Genomic DNA, 23,304 nt, shown 5'->3' with positions numbered 1-23,304 from the left:
TGTATGTGTGTGTTGAGTGTGTGTGTGTGTGTGTGTTGAGTGTGTTTATGTGTGTGTGTGTGTGTTGAGTTTGGGTGTGTGTGTGTGTGTGTGTGTGTGTTGAGTGTGTGTGCGTGTTGAGTGTGACATGCCCAGTAGAGGCGCTTTAGCCACGTCTGCCCGTGCTGTCTCTTCCTCAGGTCAACTCTGTGGTGTTGTGTCGGGTTGTCATGGTGACCATCTCTAGTGCCCGTCGCCGGGCGAAAATGCACGCGCCCAGTTCTGCCTCCAAACCCCGCGCTCTGGACCTCACCTGGTGAGGCTCTGCCCAACACACACCTCACACTGTGATACGAGGGCCAAGGTCATTAGGACCATTAGGGGCTCCGCCCTTCTCTTCACTTACCGTGCTGGGAATCTGGACATGCTTGTAAACCAGTAAAACCAGCCTCTGGTTTGTGGCTGTTTTGTTCCTGGTACATGATCAGATGGTTTTATTTCATTGATCTATTTGATTAACAACTGATTTCAGCAGAGCATCAACAGTAATCAATCTCTTGACTTTAAGAGTCACTCTCAACAGTTATTGGTATAACACTTATATATACTTATAATAAATATTAATACATTCATATATACATATTCACAAAAATTTCACTGTAATTGATACATGACACTCCATGTATCATTATTGAATATTCATTAATGATGTATTACTCTAACCCTTGTCTTTATACTATCTAATCTCACAATTTTTGCTAGAAATTTTAGTTTTGCCATAAAATTATTCTAAAAGCCAAATTTTGAAATTAAGGTTATTAAATAAATTTAATTATTATCAGTTTTCACTCCAATTGATATTTGTCCTCTACATTTACCCATCTGTGCATTGAAAACACATAAACAAGTGATCGCTGTGGTGCACACATGCCCAGAACAGTGAGCAGTCCTAGCCCAGTGCTGGGGTTAAGTGCCTTGCTCAAGGGCACTTATGTCATGACCTAGGGCCTTGGAATCAAACCCATGACCCTCCAGTCACAAAACCGGTTCCCTAAACACCACCATAGTAGGCATATGCAGTCGATAGTAGGCAAGTGGTGACAGTAATACATTGTGCGTGTGTGTGCGTGTGTACGTGTTTTTGTTTTTGCAGGGCAGCAACTCGACCTGTTTTGATCCTGTTACCGGTTCTGGGACTGACATGGCTGTGTGGAATACTTGTGCACCTTTCTGTGGTTCTGGCTTACATGTTCATCGCACTCAATGCCTTTCAGGTGAAACACACACACACACACACTGTGGGAACGCTTGATGGTGTATATGTTCAGAGAGAGATAAGAGAAAGAGCTCAGCTGGACCTCAGAGTGAGAGCCCAGTTATATTTGCTCATTAGACTCCTGATAAAACTCATAACTCAAATAAATTTGTTTGCTTAAAGTGAACTCTCTCTATTTTGATCTTTTCCTCCTTCTAAATCCTCGTCCCTTTCCCTTCCTCTACAACTCCTGTGTTCCTTTTTATTTCTGTCCATATTTCTCTCTCTCTCTCTCTCTCTCTCTCTCTCTCTCTCTCTCTCTCTCTCTCTCTCTCTCTCTCTCTCTCTCTCTCAAACACTATTCCTTTCTCTGTCTCTGTAACTTTCTCTGTGTGAAGTGAGTATGGCCGTGGATTGACCTCATGCGGGGCTTGTTAATGTGGATTTACGGTGTGTGTTGTGGAGAGAGATAGGGAGAGCGTAGAGAGATAGTAGGAGTGGGAGTTTCAGGAGTGGGTTCCGTGTTTGGAAGGGAGCCTTGCTGATATAATTAGCCAGTGCAGATCTATCATTGCTGTTTCTGTGCTGACTACTGAGGTGAAGATTTGCTTGGATCACAGAAGAAAGAAGGATTTGTTTCAGTGTCTTGTGGGGGACAGCTGGCCTTGTGGAAGTGCCTTTGGCCAGTTTCCTTCAGTCCGGAAACCAGTTTGAACATTTCTAAGCTGCACACCGCTTTGAGCACATTTACTATGAATTACATTCACAGTTGTGTGTGTGTGTGTGTGTGTGTGTGTGTGTGTGTGTGTGTGTGTGTGTGTGTGTGTGTGTGTTTGGGTTGGCATTGTACTGTGATTTCTGAGCCATACACTAGTGATGGTTTCTGAGCCATACACTAGTTTCATTATAGTTTTTCTTGTTTCTCTTCTACAGGGCATGTACATATTTTTTGTGTATGCTGTTTATAACAGTGAGGTAGGTCAGAACACACTCCTTATCCTTTCACACTGATGTAGAACTTACGTTCAGATTGGGCCACTGTAACCTAATTTGTAAATGGCAAACAGGTGCAGACTGCCATAAAGCGGATTCAGGAGAAGAGGAAAGCTCTGTCTTTTACGGTAAGAAAAAGTATATTTGGCACAAAATGGCAATATTTTACAAAGATAATAGGAAAATATTCCTCTTCTTGACTTTGATGTCTGTTCCTGGTTTCACAGAATTGTTCTCACCCAATCAGCTCCTCTCAGAAGACCCCTGGTGTATCATGGGTAGAGAGTCTGCCCCCCTCTTCCACCCCAGATGGCAGCAGCTTTAACCACATCACCAGTTCCACCACCAGCTCCCTCATGTTTAAAAATGGTGTGTGTGTGTGTGTGGGTGGGTGCATTTTTAAAGGTTTATCATTTGAAAGCAGTGAGAAGTAATCTTAGTTGTTGAAAAGTAATCTTTTATCACCTATTGCACTTTTCATCTCTTTCTTTCTCTATTTCTCTTGAACCAAGTCTATTTAACCTCAAATGTTTTAATTTTCTCTGTAGAAAGTTTCATAAATGACAGCTTGGTCAGCTTCTCTATAAAGCCAGCTTCAGGGAATCAGGTAAGCTTTGCTCAGCTTTATTGACTACACGGCTCCTGTATTAGTTTGACTGCCCATGTACTGGTTTTAAAGCCCTAGTACTGGTTTTACAGATACTGGTTTAACTGTCCCTGTACTGGTCTTGCATGTATAAAGCTCTAGCTCTCTGTGACCCTGTTCTCCATAGGTGGTTCAGCTGATGGCCTTCAAACCTTCAGGTGAGCTCTGCTTAAGGTTGTACAAATACCTACAAAAGAAACAGAACAAGCTGATGTTTGTGCACCAGTGAAGAGTCTGTGATGGAGGACTCCAAACAATCACATTTGTGTTGAGTCATCACCTCTAGAGGGCGCTGTAATTCCTACTAAAACAAATACAAACCCAAGGGTTTCATACGACATTCATGCATACACACACGTACATATCAAATGTCTTTGTTCCGTATTTGTTCTACAGGTTAAAGCACAGCAGATGTAAAAATGTTTAAAGGATATGTTTAAAGTGTAGAATGGGAGGAGTAATAAAACATTTGCACCTTTGTTGGTTGAACCACATAGGAATTGGAAGCATTTTTATTTTACAAATGTTCCTCCTTTCAGAAGCCCTTAAATAAGTGGATAGGCACTGGGGCTGTGTGGCTGCAGACGGTCAGGTTGCTTTGCCACGTGGCCTGTGGTGTTTTCACCTGTGCTCTCTCTGTTTCTCCCTCCATCACAGCCTGCTGAAGTGGGGCCACTAGTGCAATTCATGGACTCATGACTTCTCCTGGGACGATGGCATAACTCAAGTGGATACACACATGGATGGACACACACACACACACACACCACACGCACACACACACACACACACACACACACACACACACACACACACACACGTGCCAGAGTGGCTCTCTCCATGTGTAACCCCTAGCGGCCCTCTCAACTCTCGGGATCAGAGCAACACAGTGCTGGCGCTCAGGTGAGCCTCATCTCGACGCCGTGGTGATGGGAGCAGCGCCCGATCGAAGCAGGAAGAGACGACCTTTGCCCTTCCTCAACTCCCCTGCGGCTCACGCATCAGAACCCAGTGAACAGAACCCTGGAGGCAGACCGCCACAGCACACGCCGTTTTTGACCACACAGCGCTTTCGCTGTCAAGGAAATTTCGAGGATTTAACTGGATGTAAGTGGAAAACTAACGTAGATGCAGTTTGCTGATAACTGTCAGTGCTGTCAGTGCAACATCTATCAGTCTGCCAGTGTGGATGGAGTTTGCCCGTGTGTTGTGAAAAAGACGTTTTTTAAAATGACGCGCTCCAGTCTTGGTGAGCCTACATGAAGTATCAAACTAATATTTGCATTGATTGAGAGGATGGACGGAAGCTGATGAGGGTTAGTGAGGTGTAGTTAAAGTAGCTGTGTAGTATTTGTGTTAGTTTTCCAAAAAAATAAAACAAAACAGTAATGATGTTAATGGAGACATGATGTGTGATCATGTGTGTTTGTTTTTCATGCCAAAATAAAGGTCATCGTGCATTTTTTGACAATAATAAATAATCATAAATACAACTGCCACAAACCATATTTCCATGGCTTTGTATAAAAATAATAATTCAGTGTATTTAGCTGCAGAAAATATTCCCTTTTGAATTATGCAGCATAAAGTGATTTTAAAAGCCCTAACATTCTTTTCTTTCCGCCCAATTCTGGCGTTTATATCCTACGCTCACAAATGAACTTGTGCTCGTTAACATCATCAAAAATAATTTCTTCTGTTATATGAGGTTCAGTTGAAACCTCTTGTTTCCCTAAAAGCAAGGCAGAAAAGGGGGGGGGGGGGGGAGCCGAAATGGCAGCAGGAAGCACGCTCTCTTTGTGAGCTCACAAAAGGAAGGCAACATGTGTGAGTGTATTCTGACCTTCCCAGAGCCCTTCTCTCCTTCTCTGGAGCCGCCATGGAGGGTCTCTTAGTGGGGGCCTGGAGGATGCACCTCTCTCCACAGCACTCCAACATACACATCCATTCACAGTCAGATTGCTTTTTTAGACCCCCCACCCATACAAACACACACACACACACACACACACACAGTCAGCAGCACGTGTTTTGCAAGCAACTACACTCCATGTATTGGATCTATTTATTTCACATTTTGATATGAAATAAAGCACTTTGCAGTCAAATAACGTGGACAAGCACAAAGATTTATGTAAATGAAGTATCTCAGTATTATAAGGTATTACCTCTGCATTTGAAATATTTAAATAAATATTATTTCTGTATTTAGTATATTAATTGTAGGCCAACCTTTAAACAGTTTTGAATAACCATTGTCTAAATAATGTTGATGTTGACTGAAAGAATAAAGGACAGAACAGTCACAGTCACAGTCTGCCATAGAAAAGCACTAGTGGATTTAAGAAAATATCGGTGTGTTTGTGGCACAGTACAACATATAAATACACAAATATTTGTCTAAAATGCACTTGAATTAAGGTCCCAGTCAGGGTGTATTTATAGAACTCCATATAAATGTTTTGTAAAGGTACACAATCTTTAGATAACTATGAATTGCATGAAATATAGAAAAAACAACTTAAGAATCAACACATAGATAAATAGTGGTTCATCATGCCTATGGCAAGCTCAGACCGCCCAAAAAGAAGATTGTCAGACCCTCCTGATTGGGCCATAAATATATCACATTTGGTGTCTGTCACTATTTGAAAAGCACATATAAACCGCAGGTGGGCCACATAATATCAGACAGCAGACATGAAAGGCGTAATTTTTGGAAGAGAGTAGATCTCCGTCAAGAACACCCCACGTCCATGTTTATCATTCATCTTCATTTGAAAAACTATGACCATTTTGGGGCTTGATAACTTACACAGGGTGGCCCTGGTTTCACAGGAACCACTGGTACGTTTGGGGGAAGGTGGGGTGTCAGCAGCCATTTTGCCCCCAAGGCTGTGAAACCTAGGTGCTGTGTTAGCTACACAAAAACTGAAAACAGCAGTGTGCAAACATCACAGCTGCAAGATTCAAATGGGGAAAACCTTCACTGGGAAGGAGAAAGAAAAACACAGCATATTGGTAGTGGGAAAATCCCAGTCCAAACCTTCCTGAGTCAACCACAACTCGCTAGGCCTGCTGTTCTCATTGTTTTGCCCATCCATGTATAACTTAGATAATAACATGGTAAACATAAAAGATTAACATGAATCCAGAATTAAGCTCTCATGTGAAAAATGTCATTCAAACCAAAACAGTGTGACTGTAATTCAATAATACCATAAAAAAGAACCCACAGAGGCTAATGTGATTTTGCCTTCTTCATCGTCCAAAATGAAGAGTGTGCCACACACAACGCACAAACGACGTCAGATACGGCGTTAATAGCACTTTGAAATACTCCGCAGTGTTCCGTGTCTTCATCTCGCACTAGCGCTTGTAGCTCGGGTGAAAACACACACACACACACACACACACACACACACACACACACACACACACACACACACACACACACACACACACACACACACCTGGTTCACATGACTGTGGATCTCTTGGCATGCAGCATCTCTATGAGCAGGTTGTTGCAGGGCACGTCGCCGTTCAGGTGCTTGTAGCTCAGGTAGTCCTCGGCCTGCGCGCTGAGACTGCGCACCTCCGGCAGGCGAAGGAGCAGCTGGCTGAACCTGTCCAGGTGCTGCGGGTAGACGCTCAGGGTGTACTCCAGCAGAACGCCGTTCACCTGCTCCTGGACTCTCTCCACCAGAGCCTGGTTCTCCAACAGCTTCACGCCTGCATCGGGTGGTCAGGTGTGGAGGTGCGGGGGGGGGTTATGGTCATTAGTCACATCCTCATGACATCTGTCACATTCTCACCATGTGTGCTTTGTTTATTTTATTTCAGAGTTGTGTTTATGCTGGTTATTTACTTGTATGGATGAATGTGATGGGATGTGATGTGATTTGATGTGATGTGATGTGTGTTTGTGTGAGTGTATGTGGGTGGGTTGTACATTTATGTTTATATATGTTGGTCTTTGGGATTGAATGGATGAATACTGCACATGCGTCACTCTGTGTGTGTGCGTGTGTGTATGAGTGTGTGTGCCTGTGTGTGTGTAAGAGAGTGTGCTTGGCATGTGTAACAATAGCCTGAATGGGCCATCTTCAGAGTGTTTGCTGGGTCTCGTCAGAAAAGCCTTTCACACTCTAATTAAAATGTTGAATAACTTTTAAATAGATTTGAAGGACACAAATTACCCAATAAACCTGTTTCCATTTCGAGATGGGGAGGAAAAGGTTGAATGTCACATAGAGTAGAAATGGAAAATGCTTTTGAATTCGAACATTCTTTTTTTTTTCCTGTGCGCTTTGTAATTGCCTTAGAATGTTCTGGAAAAAGAGGTCTTGTTTCGATACTCTCTGGCTACCACAACACTGCCTGACAACATTCATTTAAAGAAATATTCACTTCATGGAAGTATTTCTTCATATTACCCTTTGATTAAATTAAAATGCAATTATAGACTGGGTTTACTGGGCAAAAAAAAAACATATGCATGTACCGGTCCGCATACTAATAGAAGAGTGTACGCCACGACTCTAAGAAGCCTCTCTCTCTCTCTCTCTCTCTCTCTCTCTCTCTCTCTCTCTCTCTCTCTTTTTGTTTTTTTTTCCACTGGCATGAAACCTGAAATAATGATTTCAGGGGGCCTTATGACATCCATCTGACAGGAATCGCGTTGTGGTGTGAACCCACTCACTAGGGTTGAAGAGGACGAGGAACTTGAGGCAGGCCATCTCCCGACGGTCCACCAGCAGTAGCTGCAGACGCCGCACCAGCTCCTGGGCCTTCTGCACCAGGCTGGAGAAGGTGGGCCCCGCCTCGGCCACCACGCCCGCCAGGTCCATCTGCAACACACCACACCGTGAGTGGGAGACTGTCCGGCCCCGGCATCTACCTGGGATTTCACGTCACTCTCAGGGCATCTCCTCTCCTCACCCTATAGGAGGGCCGGATGGAAAGGCAAGAACGGCGGCAAAGCAGGGTGGCGTGTCAGAAAAGGAGTAAAGAGGGTATTTAATCCCTGATGATGCTACAGCTATACAGCTATCAGAGCACAATTGGCCGTATATTGGCCTTTAAATGTCCTAGAAGTACTGAAAGTAAAAGTAAAGGCTCTAATATTTAGCACCATGCTTCACATGTAAAACCTGTCTAATTAGAATTTGTTTTCTAACATAAAGTGCTATGTTCTAATGTTTATTATTTCACAATATCTAAGCACTTAGGTAGCTGGAAGCTTCAAATACTATGAACTATGCCCAGGGCCGGCGCCACGGGGGGGGGCGAATGGGGGCGTTGCCCCCTCAGGCGAGGTGTCCCGCCCCCTCAATGTACATGGTGCCCCCTCGGCCGCTCGACAATCGTTACACGCACCCCCAGCCCCCCCCCCCGGTAAACAACTTACGGTCCCCCCCCCCCCCCCCCCCCCCTCCCCTCACTGTATATGTTCTGGCGCCGGCCCTGACTATGCCGAAACAAATAACCTAGCTAGCTACACACCGAGTACGTCGCTAAGGCAATTTTCTTTTGTGTACTAGCAATAGCCTACATAGATAGCTAGCTAACCATGTATAAAATGCTAAAGGACTTATTTCAACATACACAAAGAAACGGTTTGCTGCAAGATATTGACAGATTTCACATTGAGGTAAATGACCAGTATGCCTATGAAAACAGCTCATCTCTTCGTGTTTATTAGATTGGATGGGGAATTCTTACAAGAACAAATCTTATGGGACTGAGGCAAATGAAGTCTTTCTTGTTGTTGACTACTTCGAAGAATTTCACTCTGATAAGGCCATGGGTTTGGTGTGGAGTTACAGTTTCATCAATTTTTATGTGGGGATCTGTTCTCCCTAACCGTTACACTGCTGCCGTTAAGTTGAGATTTGGTTAAGTTACCGTTGAACCGAACGCTGATTGGTGCGCGTGCTTCTTTCGTTTTGACGTTACTTTTTCAAATGAACACATGAAGCCTGGAGGAAATATTTCTAGTGGAGAAAAAGTTAAATATTTTACTTTGAAATGTAGTGGAGGTAATGTAAAAAGCTACAAAAATGGAAATACTTAAGTAAAGTAAAGAAAGAGTACAGTAACGAATTACATGTACTTCGTTACTGTCCCCCATTGGTTACACCACTCCCAGATGGTGCCTGATCGGCAGCTTGAACAGCTGATTGGCTGCACGTGCCCCGGTGGAAGCACGTGACAGGTGATGTTTGACCTGATTGGTGGGAATTGGCTATGACTAAAATATGGAGAAAAATTGGGCAAACGTCTGCAAAAATGAATTTCAATGCATTCCATTTATGTCCCCACTATACAGTAATCATATAGGAAGCTTTCAAACTCTACATATTGATTTAATTAGAGGGAAAACACATATTGATTTAATTAGAGGGAAAACATATATATCATGTAACAGTTTCTCTACTACGTTTAACAACTTCTTTTGAAGAATGTGTGCATTAATTTAAAGCTCACCTCTTGCCCAGTGATGAGTAGCACAGTACTCTCTCTCCCATGATGCACCTGTCTACAGATGTGATCAAGAAGCAGCAGCTCACTCCAGCAGTTATGCAGCAGTCGCATCTGATCTCCCACCTGTGTGGGACCATGGGTAATGTAGTCTTATTAGTGCTGTTCCGTTACAATGTTACTACAACTTTCTACTACAATGTTATTATGAACCTTTAAATCAATAATAATTAACTGTTTATGTATTGCTACTATAAACAGTACTGAATTAAAATTAAGTTTGTAGTATCTGTTAATAATGTAGATGAAAGCTGGTTATGATATCAACAGGCAGGTTAATTACTGCTTGATGTAAAATTGTGCCCAAGGGCACCGCTATGAATGCATATTAAAATTACACAAAAATCCTGAGTTGTAAAATGTCTTCTTTAGCAGTTTTTTAAGTCAATTGCAGAGTCAGTACTGCCTATTTAATTGGTGTACCTACAATGGTGTCATACGTTTATGACAGGACTGCTGTATTATCTGGTTTGAGCCAGGGCCAGTGTCATGACGTTTAGTGTTTATTCTCAATTTGTCAGCTACATTATATAGCAGCCATGTAAATGTAAATATAGCAGCCATACTCATAACAATAGAATTCATATGCAGTTATATAAAAACATGGATATTTGTATACATTATACAGACAAGCACATCTTTGTCAAATTCCTAATCAAGACACATGGGCCAACATTTTGAACTGACATAATTATGATCAACTTACAGAAATAAATTAGCATAAACCCATTCCTTGGATTGTCATAGAAACAAGCAGAGGTCATAAAAAGGTCATTGTGTGGTGGTGTTACTTTTCTGGCATGACTCTGTATTTATGACCACCAGACTGTGACCTCCTGACCCTACACTACTTCATCACCCTTTATTTCTCTCTCCTTCTCAGGTTTTATGTTCTACCCCTCGATTCCTCAACAGTGCATTTACTGTCTTATGTCATATTACTCTGTGTGTGTGTGTGTGTGCGTGCGTGCGTGCGTGTGTGTGTGTGTGTGTGTGTGTGTGTGTGTGCGCGCGCTTGTGTGTGCGTGTGTGTGTCTGTGTCTCCATAGGTGCATTCCTATTGCCTTAGTAGTTCCCTATGAAGTGGACCGCACACGAAATTCTGCCATTTTAAGGGAGATTCTAATCCATAAGGAGTGAAAACACTCAGTCTGAATGGAACGTCAGACTGTGCAGGGAGTAATGAATAACAGGGTATCACTCTGCATGAAGTTGACACGAAAGCTTACTCAGTTCCTCTTGTTGGTGAGCCGCAAATAATTATTTCGTGACAAATTACGAGACAACATACATGTATATGAATGTTCTTAATATTATTTAATATTATATACTTATACCTTATGTATGGAAAAAAATATATATATATAACTTTTACTTAGTTAACAATAGATAACACTAGCATGCTGAGGAAAATACTCACTAACCCAAGCTGTTCAGCCAACATCAATCATCATATACTGTAGATATATAGATGTCCCTCTGTCTGTCCACATTAGCAAACACAGGAAACTGTCTCATTGCCCAGATGTCAGGAGAAGTAACAGGAACAACGACGCCGCAGGTGTTTGGACTTTTGTGTGATGATGTTGCAGGGCATTCTGAACAAGGGGTCTTAATTAACTGTAGTTCCACTGACTCACATCACTTGATTAGTGTTTAGGGAATTCAAGGGCACTACGGAGGGAATGTATGTAATGGAACGCGGCCTCTGGTTCTCTCTCACCTGTCTCACCCATCTACTGATATTGCTCTGACACAAGGAGATCACCCTTCATGGTCAAACAGAACCACAGTTGTCAGACACACATATGAGTCACAGCAATGACACTTTCACTGTGGTCTAAATGAAACCTTATATCTGACCTGTGTCTGTGCATGTCATGTCTCATTAGACCTGACATGCACAAACCGACACAAGCATTGCTTGTACAAATGTTTACATACAAATGTTTACGTGTGTGTGTGTGTGTGTGTGTGTGTGTGTGTGTGTGTGTGTGTCTTGACCCACTACAATACAGATACAGGTACAGTACAGGGCACTACAGGTAGACTACATGTACACTTCAGGGCACTACAAGTGGACTATAGTTAGATTACATGTAGGCTACACTACTAGTCACTACACATAGACTACAGGTAGACTACAGGGCACTACAGGTACACTACAGATAAACTACAGGGCAGTGCAGGTAGATTACATGTACATTACAGGGCACTACAGGTAAACTACAGGGTACTACAGGTACACTACATGTACACTACAGGTAAACTAAATATACACTACTGGACACTAAAGGTAGATTACATGTACACTACAGGGCACTACAGGTAAACTACAGGGTACTACAGGTACACTACATGTACACTACAGGTAAACTACATATAGGGGAGACCTACATATAGGGGAGACAGTTGTAACAAGGGACGGTTGTAACACCTTGAATTCCTCCAAACAGAAACAAGCTAAAGTGATTACACTAACTGTGCACATGCTCAGTTAGACTGTCTTCTTGCTATCAAAAAAGGAGCCACATTTGAAACTCCCAGAGAAGGTAATCACCAAAAGTGTTTTTTTGAGGTAAAAATTTTACTTTTCTATCAGAGGTACACTACCGTTCAAAAGTTTGGGGTCACTTAGAAATGTTCTTATTTTTGAAAGAAAAGCTTTCAATTTAGCTAACATTAAATGCATAAAAAATACACTCTATGCATTATTAATGTGGTAAATGACTATTCTAGCTGTAAACATCTGGTTTTTAATGCAATATCTACATAGATGTATGGAGACCCATTTCCAACAACCATCACTCCAGTGTTCTAATGGTACATTGTGTTTGCTAACTCTGTAAGGAGGCTATTGGATATTTTGAAAACCCTTGAAAACCCTTGTGCAACCTAAGTAGGTTAGCACAGCTGAAAACAGTTTTGCTGATTAGAGAAGCTATAAAACTGACCTTCCTTTGAGCTAGTTGAGAATCTGGAGCATTACAATTGTTTTGATTAAACTCACAAAATGGCCAGAAAAAAACAACTTTCAATTGAAACTCAACAGTCTATTCTTGTTCTGAGAAATGAAGTGTATTCCATGCGAGACATTGCCAAGAAACTGAAGATTTCCTACAATGGTGTGTACTACTCCCTTCAGAGGAGAGCACAGACAGGCTCTAACCAGAGTAGAAGGAAAAGTGGAAGGCCCCGCTGCACAACTGAGCAAGAAGACAAGTACATTAGAGTCTCCAGTTTGAGAAATCGACGCCTCACAGGTCCTCAACTGGCAGCTTCATTAAATAGTACCCACAAAACGCCAGTGTCAACGTCTACAGTGAAGAGGCGACTCCGGGATGCTTCGCCTTCAGGGCAGAGTGGCAAAGAAAAAGCCATATCTGGCTAATAAAAGAAAAAGATTAATATGGGCAAAAGAACACAGACATTGGACAGAGGAAGATTGGGAAAAAGTGTTATGGACAGACGAATCAAAGTTTGAGGTGTTTGGATCACACAGACGAACATTTGTGAGACGCAGAACAACTGAAAAGATGCTGGAAGAGTGCCTGACACCATCTGTCAAACATGGTGGAGGTAATGTGATGGTCTGGGGTTGCTTTGGTGCTGGTAAAGTGGGATTTTGAATAAGGAAGGCTATCACTCCATTTTGCAACACCATGCCATACCCTGTGGACAGCGCTTGATTGGAGCCAATTTCATCCTGCAACAGGACAATGACCCAAAGCACACCTCCAAACAGGGTTGCAACTACATACTTTCTGAGGTGTATGCAAACATACTATCGGCGCCCCCCGCACTCCACCCCCCACCCCCCACCAACTCTGCAAATAATTTTCTGGCATCAATTCGGCGCCCCCTCTAGTGCGCGCCCCTATGCGTCGCATACGCTGCATACCCTCTTTTTGCGCCACTGCCTCCAAATTATGCACAAACTATTTAGAGAAGAAGCAGGCAGCTGGTGTTTTATCGGTAATGGAGTGGCCAGCGCAGTCACCAGATCTCAACCCCATTGAGCTGTTGTGGGAGCAGCTTGACCGTATGGTACGAAAAAAGTGCCCATCAACCCAATCAAACTTGTGGGAGCGGCTTCTGGAAGCATGGGGTGAAATTTCTCCAGATTACCTCAGCAAATTAACAGTTAGAATGCCAAAGGTCTGCAATGCTGTAATTGCTGCTAAGGGAGCATTCTTTGACAAAAGCAAAGTTTAAAGTAGAAAATTATTTCAAAAAAAAAAAAAACATTATTTCTACCTTGTCAATGTCTGGACTATATTTCTATTCATTTTGCAACTCATTTGATAAATAAAAGTATGAGATTTCAGGGAAAACACAAAATTGTCTAGGTGACCCCAAACTTTTGAACGGTAGTGTATTTTTTGGATACTGTCCTGAGATCAAATATCTATGAATCCAAATAAGTATTATTAGAATCACTGTTTGGTAAGTTAAAATTAGAAATGATTAACATGTGTCCAACTAGCAGTCAGTCTCGTTCACATGAGGTGAAAACATAACTGGTGATACTGGGACGATTGTAACGCCTTGTTACAACCGTCCCTGAACCAAGTAGTCAGTGACAATGACCATTTATGATCTGCCAAGCATTGTGAAGAGTGCCCTTCCCCTGGCTGCAACACCATCAAATATTCAGGCTGGGTTTGTATGCACTGGAATTTGGCCTTTTAAAAAGATATTTTTAATGACAGCGACTTTGCACCATTCCTAGTCACAGATCGCCCACTGCCAGCAGTGACACCACAGGTTCCATCTTCCACTGCAGCTGCAGTGAATGCAGTTGCATGTATTACAGCTCCAACACCCACTGTGGCAACTGTGGCATCCTACACACCACCTGCAGCATCCTCCCCATCACACCATGTGTGGTGCCTGAACCTTCATCCTCCCATCAAACCATGTTTAGACGTTACAACCATCCCTGGCATGTGTTTCAACCGTCCCTGTACCCAGGGACAGTTGTAACATTGGAGTGACTGTATTTAAATCGATTTTGCAACCTGTACATATTTCATCTCACTCACTTATATACATTGTTTCAGTAGTTGACACATTGAAGTTCATAATACAGCAAGTTGGCTATTCCAGTGTAAATGGTTTTTGATTTATTGGAAAAATCACAAAAAGTGTTACAACTGTCCCTGGTCTCCCCTACACTACTGGACACTACAGGTAGATTACATATACACTACAGGTGCACTACAGTTAGACTACATGTACAGTACAGGACACTACAGGTAGACTACAGTTAGATTACATGTACACTACAGGTACAACACACAGGTAGAGTTATTGTAAATTGGTGATGTAGCACCAACACACATAATTAAAAACATCTATTTCAAAAACACAGATCTTCACTCTGTAACCATCTCACACACACACACACACGCACACACACACACACACACACACACACACACACACACACACACACACACATACACACACACACACACACACACACACACATACACACACACACACACACACACACACACACACACACATACACACACACACACACACACATACACACACACACACACACACACACACACACACACACACACACAGACTAAATGCACAATCAGGCAATCATCCCTACCTCTTTTTGTGGGTGCGCTGAGCTTTCAGCACTGCAGAACAATACATGCTGAGATCTGGAGGAGCAGTGAACCTGAATTCCTGAGCTATCTGCAGTGTGGAATGTAATTAAACAGGAGAGAAAGAGCTCTGTGTGTGTGTGTGTGTGTGTGTGTGTGTGTGTGTGTGTGTGTGTGTGTGTGTGTGTGTGTGTGTGTGTGCGTGTGTGTGTTCGTATGCATGTCTATATGCATGTGTGTTTCAGTGGGGAGTGTGTGTTTGTGTGTGTGTGTGTGTGTATGCATGTCTATATGTGTGTGTGTTTCAGTGGGGAGTGCGTGTGTGTGTGTTTGTGTTTCAGTAGGTTGTGTGTGTGTGTGATTCAGTGGGGAGTGTGTGTGGGCGTGTGTGTGTGTGTGTGTGTGTGTGTGTGTGTGTGTGTGTGGGTGTGTGTGCGCGCGCGAGCGTGTGTGTGTGTGTGTGTATGCATGTCTATGTGCATGTGTGTGTTTCAGTGGGGAGTGTGTGTGTGTGTTTCAGTGGGTTGTGTGTGTGTGTGTGTGTGTGTGTGTGTGTGTGTGTGTGTGTGTGTGTGTGTGTGTGTGTGTGTGTGTGTGTGTGTACTTGAGTCAGCTCCTACAGCATTCACTCACTTTGGGATACTTTCTTACTCTATGTGGCTTGCAGCTGAATAGTTACCATGGCTACATCCAAGAAGCTAAGCAAAATCTTGAATATTGAGTTAAATAGTGGAAACATTACAGACATTACCTAACACTTTTTAAAAACATTTTTTAAATCTTTCCACACAATGTAAAATACATTTTGTTTCATAACATTCCAGCCTGAATGGATTCTTCGTGCTTTTGTGTAAGATGCCACATTGCTGTTACACGTGATAAAGAAACCCAACCGTAGGAATCCCAAAGACAGACCCCGCATGCATGTGTTTGTATCAGTCTCTCCTACATCATGTAGAACTTTTGTTATCACAGAAACAACACATCTTTTGTGCTGTGGCACACTCCCTGTGCCACGCTGTAACTGAGTATCTGTTGAAAGCGCTCGGACTGCCAGCAGAGATCTGAAACCTTCAGCTGTCTGACCATCACCCTGAACTGCCTCTGCAAAATTGGCAGGCGTTTTGGCGAAGTAAACAAACTCTTGAACGTCGGAAGACACCATTGGTTGGGTGACTGGGAAGTTTGTTGTCCTTCCTGTTTAATGATGACACGGTCATCGTTTTCCTGTTATGTCATGTGACAGGAAGGATGCTGAACTCGGGCTTCTCTGTCCTTGATGAAGAGCTCAACCTCCACCATCCGTTCATCTCACCACTAACAGCCCGCATGGCCATACTGATGTCACACACTTGGACTACAAACTACACTAACTCTCAACTTTTATGCACTCTGTATCTGCTACACTAACTCTCACCTTTGATGCACTCTGTATATGCTACAGTATCTCTCACTACTGCTAACATATAAACATCCTGTAATCAACTATCATGTTTAACCACATTTTTGCAGCGACACACGCAACACCAGCTCCAAATCTAAATGTCTTGCTGTTCCCTTCATTTTATCAGCTGGATAATGCGCAACCTGGCAACATGTGAGCATGCTTACTCCATAATAAGTGCTGTTAAGTGGGCAAGACAAAGTCTAACAGAGGAATATTTAACACTGTCACCCAGAACACAGACAGGGACTCATTACACACACACACACACACATGCATTCAAGCACACTGGTTTTAACAGGCTGCCAGGATAAGTATCACATTTGTATCGTATCTTTAAATTATTACTTTTCAGAAACATTCAGTAATTTTCAGTAATATTTTTTACTATTCAGTTTAAATGTACAGGGACAGTTTATGAAACAGGGCTGTATATGGCTGGTTTTCAACTGTGGTCTCTGGGCAGGTATTTAAATCTCAATGACCAACATTTACCAAAATCACAAGTGATAAATATAATGGCAAAACAATATAACACATGATGCCTTCTAGACAGCTCCTAGAATTATAATAAAAAATATATATACTTTTCAGTAACTAATTACATTTTTTATTAAATTATCCCAGTGTATTGTCTTTTCTCTCTCTCTCTCTCTGTCTGTCTCTCTCTCACACACACACACACACACACACACACACACACACATATATATATATATATATATATATATATATATATATATATATATATATATATATATATATATATATATACATATACACAACACACACATACTGTACATAGATTACTGAGTTCACCTAAATGACGTGGGAACCCCTGAGTGTGTTCTCTTGTGCTCTCTTGTGTAAGTACAAGTACTAGATCTATAGCACAGGTAAACCTGAAAGCACCTGATAATCTGGTAACCTGACAAACGCACCATAACCTGATTATAGCAGCCTACCTTCAGCTCCTTGAAGAAGATGCAACTTCTTGCCCATTCAACAATGGAAAACAGTGTCTGGTCGGCCATAACGCACAGCAAGTTGAAGGGGCGGGACTTGTCCAGCTTGCCCCGCCCACTCTGTTCCTGCTGCAGGTAGGCACAGATTTTCCCTCTCACCTGGCAGAGCCAAATGCATCAAAAGACCATAATGTCATATGACAAACTGTGCAGAGAAACGTAGACAAGTGAATGGAAGCGCTCTGAAAGGAGACGACCGTCTTAACTGGTGGTTTGAAACTGATCTAATATCTAGTCTTTGGTGGCAGTGCCACTCGTGTCTGCGTACACAGAACGAGAGCGCGCAGTACCTGCTCCTCGTCGGGCTCACAGCCGAGCAGCTCCAGGACGAGGGAGGGCACCGTCGGGTTCAGGGGGCTGGTCTGCGGAGAAGCGGGCAGGCACCCCTCGGGGTAGGGGTACCCCAAAGAAGAGTCGGGGGAACAAGAATACGGGTCTGGGTGCTCCGCCTTAATGGAGCGACCGGGCAGGGTCGGAGCTGTGTACTGGTACTGGGCTGGGAAGGAGCCGTAGCTCTGCAGGGCCACCCCTAGAGATGGGGGGCAGATAGGGGAGCAGTCGTAGTCCGGAGGGGCAAGAGAGGGTGGAAGGAGGCTGGGGAGGGATCCCGGGAAGGGGTATTCTGCCTGGGTAGAGGGCGCAAGAGGGGGGTTGGACTCCAGTTTAAAGGCGCTGGCTCGGATTAGGGCTCTTTTCTGCTGCTTTAGAGCACGGTCCCGTTTGTACATGGGGCCAAACTTATTCCTGCCCCCGCGCATGCGATCAGCACGAACCGCTGAGACAGAGAGAGAGAGAGAGAGAGAGAGAGAGAGAGAGAGAGAGATTTTATCTATTAATTGTATTATGACAAACTGAACTGCAGAGAAAACAGGTTACGTTTCTTTGTTTTGAATAAAACACAAATGCAAATTTCACAAGTGTTCTGAAAATCCCAAGTTTAGGCATGTCAACTTCAAGAATACTATGCAAAATAGCAGGCAACCATTTCCCTTCATATGGACATTTTCCACGTTAGATTTTGTAAACACTCAAACGAAGCCCTGCATGAAACTTCGGGAGCCTTATCAGCGTTTCAGGAATGTGTCACAGGCTCGCGGAAACAGGTGCTTCTCTGCACGGAGGCCTGGGAATCTGCTGCGATGAGCACAGTAAGGCCTGGTGAGGCTGAACAACGCTTGCAGGCCAATAAATCGTAAGAAAAGGATGTTCACAACCTTAGGCCTACTGTACACCACAAGACGCAAAAAAATTGAATGTTTTAGTATAAATGTATTCGGAAAAATATAACATTATAATAAAAAGATTTTAAAATTTCCCCACCTTACAGCTAGATCATATCAAAACATTACCAACCAAATTACTACGATTTACACCCTTCTGTTTTTAAATTTTCAATTTCGTTTCACTTCCTTTTATGCAGCAATATTGCCGCAACTAAACAATATTAATCGAGCTAATGGCATTAACATTTAAAATTTTGACATTTAGCCCAATTTATATTGGGATTTGTGGTGGGGTCAGGATTGCTTCTTTTCTTTTATATTTGTAGTATTTTATGTAACATTTCAGTATATGCCAGCAAAATATATATCATACCTTCTAGTCTCATTCCGACGCTGAGGCATTTTTGAAAGCGACAGAAAGGACATCTTTTCCGCTGTGTCTTGTCTATTCCACAGTCCTGGTTCTGGCTGCAGGTGTATCTTTTATTATTCTGAACCGTTCTCTTAAAAAAACCCTGAAAGAATTAGATCTGAGGTCAGGTGTTGCAAAGAATAAAAAAAACAACAACAAATAAATGTATCGTTTTTGCTAAATGTATAGTTACATGTGTGTATTTGCGTTGACACAATAAACCTAATCGAAATCATATCTTAAATATTACAAATCAAGCAACTGAATGATTTATATATTGAAATACATAAATAAAGCAGTTGTAATCCGAATATGGCAGTGTAAATTATGTCACGCCAGCTCCACAGCAGATAGCTTATGAAACAATAAAAAATTTTCATATATTGTGTTACGAACTACATGGCCTATTTATCACGACAAATTAATAGACACCCGGCATACTTTGCAGCTCTCACAGGTAAGTAGCCCATAATGGTAGCCGGATACTTTATCCCCACAGACAGGACACAGTTCCTCTAAGTCGTCCTCGTTTGTGAAGTCCATCCGCTTAAACTGCTCTTCCGAGGCTGCAAAGGCAAACGTGACACCAAACTTCATATGTTTATATATTTTTTAATATTTAAATCTTAATGTATTAGAGTTTTTAAAATACGATCGCAAACGTGAAGGAATTGAGAAAAGTATTCAAACCCATAGAGAAAAGGCCTTTGTACAGATTAAATATTGCTCTGGATAAATGTGAATTTCCTATGGAGTCTTGACATAAATTGTTGCTGATAACCAGTGTATTGATGACCAATTTCACCTTACAATAGGATGAACATCACTGAGGATGTCTACAATTAATCCAGTAAAAAAAACCCAAATAATATAGGCCTACTTGTCTAAAATATTTCATTTCTTGAATATATGCGTAATTGACTAAAACATCCCAAGCCACTCATCACTGTACATGTTAAAATAATCACAACCGTAATTTACCTTTGATTTTTCCTGATTTCTCCTGATTTACTCCACGTTAATGGCTAACAACAGTAGTCCAAAGTGTGCGATGTGGATACCGACAGAAGTGTGGGCTACAGTGACGCACGCGTCCGCACTCTCTTTCACACACACATCCACACCCACACACACACACACACCCTCTCGCGCTCACGGTCTGGCCTCTACGATGACTCGAGAGGGGCTAACGAGGTACTCGTGCACCCTTTTAATATAGCTCGTGTCAAGTCGTAGGGATGTATGCAAGCACGCCCACTAACCCCCCCCCCACCCCCTCTCTCATGTGCGCAGGTACACACACACACACATGCGCGCGTGCACTCAAAATACACACTTCTATTACCCATTTCCTTTATAATATAATCAGGCTAGCCTAAGTGGTTATATTGCATAATCGACCATGTTTATTATACATTGGTATGGTGGTAATTTGTAGCAACTTGGAAGTAATTATTATCACGGGCAATCTAAAAAAACTCACTGTTTTTGTTACTTAGATTGACGGCAATAAAACATCAATCTAGGATATTTGACGTCAGAGATTTTGCGAGCCTTAAATGAGAAAGGAAGAGCGACGCGGGAGAGGCCTTCGCGCGTGCCTTCTCCTTTATTTTCTCAAGGTCAACCCAGGTATTGACAAATTACGTCAAATGAGACACAAATTTAGATATTTAGATGCTTAAATATTAAATATAACCAACTTAATAATCAAAGTAAAATCCCAATAACTAATTACAATCTGGTTATAAATAATCGAATGTAATATTATAAACCTTAAAAAAAAATTCCATAATAATAGTAATGCAATGGGAGGGAGATTTCTATAGCCATGTTGATCTGCAGACCATTTTAATGTATATTCCAAATTTAACGATTAATAATAATAATAATAATAATAATAATAATAACTTACTTTGTCACCCTAAACATCTCACAGCAACATAAAAATTACTTGGATTCAGACATTTTATAGAACTATAGGCTACATTAGCTAAACGTTTGTACATCAGAAAATCGTGTTTGGAAAACTGATTTTTAGGGGGCCTGTTTCGTGCTTCTATATTGATGTCTCATCACATCACAATACATTTCGGACAAATTTCGTTACAAAGGTGGTGCCCACATAAAAACATGATCTTTTATCACGCGGTCAAGTTTGAGAAAATTTATGGATTAAGACGCAGCGCACGTGCAAACTAAACAAGCTTCTGAAACAAGAAACCCGAATATGGCCAAAACGAAAAGACCCCCAAAATAAATCTATTTTAACACAACTCAGCATGCGTGGGTCTGAAAGTGTACCCTACCACACTTTTCGGACTGGAAACGAATAGAATACACCGATCTGCCGTTAGAAGCTCCGTACTTACCTTTAGCGTCTGCGTCCAGCATGGAGTTCCCTACGAATGCAGTATCTCTGTAACGTTTAAGTTTCGATGCTACACTCGGTGTGGTTGAGCTACTCTGATATGCAGCAGAGATCAACTTCACTTCTATAAACTTGTTATTAGCAATTCAACTAATTGTTCTATCATGTTGTCTCGTGTCTCCAACTCACTTCTCGTATGGCTTGTTACAATGTTTAAGACGTCTTCATTGGACATCTCGCTCATGTGACGGCCCAGATGATGATGATGATGATGATGATGATGCGAACCCTCCCGGGCGCTATTGGAGGCTCGACTGATGCGCGGCTTTAATGAAGTCTACTTGTTACGCTTGATAAAACACCTATGCGTATTGTCTACTATTCGAATTTAATACATCTGATTGTAATTTGTACAGTAATAGATTTTAGGCAGACAGAAATGCCACGCATTTCTACTAAAAAGCCGCTATATCTTGAAAAATTAGGTTACATTGGTTACATTAGGCCCTACACTATGTAATGAATTAATTCGGAAGCCACACCGATTTTTTGTTTATATAACATCATGCATTCAACATTGAAGCGTCTTGAATGCGTAAGTGAACAAAAACACATTTTAACGCAAACTATTTTTACTTTACAGCATTACTTTACATTACAACGTGTTGCCTCACAGTTCAAATAGTGAAGTGTACTTAGTCTTTTTGATTATATGTCAAATATGCTGATTTCTTTTTTAAATGTTAACTGAACGACTCATTGTGATTTAACATTTAACGCAGAACATTTCGGGGTGTCCGTTTATTTTTATTTATAGCTATTATTATTATTTATAAACGCATACATTAGTAATTGATTTCTATTTCATGATTTCCATGAAAAGAATTAACCCATCAAGCGTCATTTTAGTCACGCAATTAGCTGCATTACGATTATAAAGCAAAGAAAGATATCATAGTGTCTGCTTTTGTTCCAAGGTTAGAAGTGTTATGCTGAACTGCTGTGACTACATAATGTGTTGGATAAGTAGCGCACCCAGTCTGCGCCTCCAGCTTTGATACCGCAGCGCAAAAATAGAGACGCAGCTCAGACATCACTGTGTTGCTTTGACTCCGTCGTGAGTATTTTGTGCTGGGCGAGCATTCCTGTGCCTTCTCTTCACTAAAACATCATATCTTATAGTAAAACAAAACCCTTCTCTACAGAATAAGTCTCATAATCACTGAACGGGCGTTTTACATTACAACATGAGATCTTTCGAATTTTGTTTAATTATGAAATGCCTAAACACAAATATTAATTTAATATTAATTAAATACACAAGTATTAATGTAATAATTTAATCAACGAATCTATCTATCTATCTATCTATCTATCTATCTATCTATCTATCTATCTATCTATCTATCTATCTATCTATCTATCTATCGGACTGTCTGTGCGTGTGTGTATGTGTGTGTGTGTGTGTGTGTATCTGTGCATATGTGTGTGTGCGTGTGTGTGTGTGTGTGTGTGTGTGTGTGTGTGTGTGTGCGTGTATCTGTGCATATGTGTGTGTGTGTGTGTGTATGCGTATCTGTGCATATGTGTGTGCGCAATTGTGCATATATGTGTGTGTGTGTGTGTGTGTGTGTGTGCGCGCGCGCGCGTGTGTGTGTGTGTGTGTGCTTTACATGCGCTGATGCTAACACTACCCTTTGGTAAAAGCACTAAAGTGGCCTTAAACAATTGACAACATGGATATTGAACACAATATGATGTTCTGGAACTGGTACGGACTACC

The 23,304-nt window shown here is 41.8% G+C and overlaps 2 protein-coding genes across 6 annotated transcripts in view; one reads left to right on the top strand and one right to left on the bottom strand.

Moving 5' to 3' along the window:
- Positions 1 to 4,275, top strand: part of adgrd2 (adhesion G protein-coupled receptor D2) — a 12,658-nt gene extending 8,383 nt beyond the window's left edge. For 3 of the 4 annotated variants that reach the window (XM_076990339.1, XM_076990338.1, XM_076990342.1), the window contains 8 exons: positions 180 to 295; positions 1,133 to 1,253; positions 2,168 to 2,209; positions 2,302 to 2,355; positions 2,455 to 2,614; positions 2,776 to 2,834; positions 3,001 to 3,031; positions 3,531 to 4,275. In XM_076990339.1, coding sequence (XP_076846454.1) covers positions 180 to 295; positions 1,133 to 1,253; positions 2,168 to 2,209; positions 2,302 to 2,355; positions 2,455 to 2,614; positions 2,776 to 2,834; positions 3,001 to 3,031; positions 3,531 to 3,538 — 591 coding nt within the window. In that variant the 3' untranslated portion in view covers positions 3,539 to 4,275. The remainder of the gene's footprint in view (positions 1 to 179; positions 296 to 1,132; positions 1,254 to 2,167; positions 2,210 to 2,301; positions 2,356 to 2,454; positions 2,615 to 2,775; positions 2,835 to 3,000; positions 3,032 to 3,530) is intronic. The other variant, XM_076990340.1, reaches the window with a different exon arrangement.
- A 648-nt stretch (positions 4,276 to 4,923) lies between these two features.
- Positions 4,924 to 21,773, bottom strand: nr5a1a (nuclear receptor subfamily 5, group A, member 1a). Of its 2 annotated transcripts, none has more exons than XM_076990345.1 (8): positions 21,523 to 21,773; positions 19,592 to 19,716; positions 19,112 to 19,253; positions 17,806 to 18,290; positions 17,456 to 17,614; positions 9,366 to 9,485; positions 7,579 to 7,726; positions 4,924 to 6,608 (listed from the first exon to the last, which is right to left on the bottom strand). In XM_076990345.1, exons 1-8 carry the CDS (start codon positions 21,542 to 21,544, stop codon positions 6,352 to 6,354), a joined length of 1,458 nt encoding a protein of 485 aa, XP_076846460.1. In that variant the 5' UTR covers positions 21,545 to 21,773; the 3' UTR covers positions 4,924 to 6,351. The 2 variants fall into 2 exon arrangements, with proteins under 2 accessions (XP_076846460.1, XP_076846461.1); XM_076990346.1 differs by lacking the exon at positions 21,523 to 21,773 and adding an exon at positions 20,132 to 20,338.
- Between the last annotated feature and the right edge of the window lie 1,531 nt (positions 21,774 to 23,304).

This window comes from Brachyhypopomus gauderio, unplaced genomic scaffold (genome assembly GCF_052324685.1).
Source record: "Brachyhypopomus gauderio isolate BG-103 unplaced genomic scaffold, BGAUD_0.2 sc74, whole genome shotgun sequence".
Classification (NCBI taxonomy): Eukaryota; Metazoa; Chordata; class Actinopteri; order Gymnotiformes; family Hypopomidae; genus Brachyhypopomus; species Brachyhypopomus gauderio.
Note: the sequence above shows the minus strand (reverse complement) of the source record. Positions and strands in the feature narration are given on the sequence as shown.

Bases quoted from the DNA above. Each gene is read 5' to 3' on its own strand.
- nr5a1a (XM_076990345.1), bottom strand. From the start codon at position 21,544: ATGCTGGACGCAGACGCTAAAG. The intron at 19,717-21,522 runs GTAAGTACGGAG...TTGCCTTTGCAG, and splicing joins GCTGGACGCAGACGCTAAAG to CCTCGGAAGAGCAGTTTAAG. The intron at 7,727-9,365 runs GTGAGCTTTAAA...GGTGTGTTGCAG, and splicing joins TACTCATCACTGGGCAAGAG to ATGGACCTGGCGGGCGTGGT.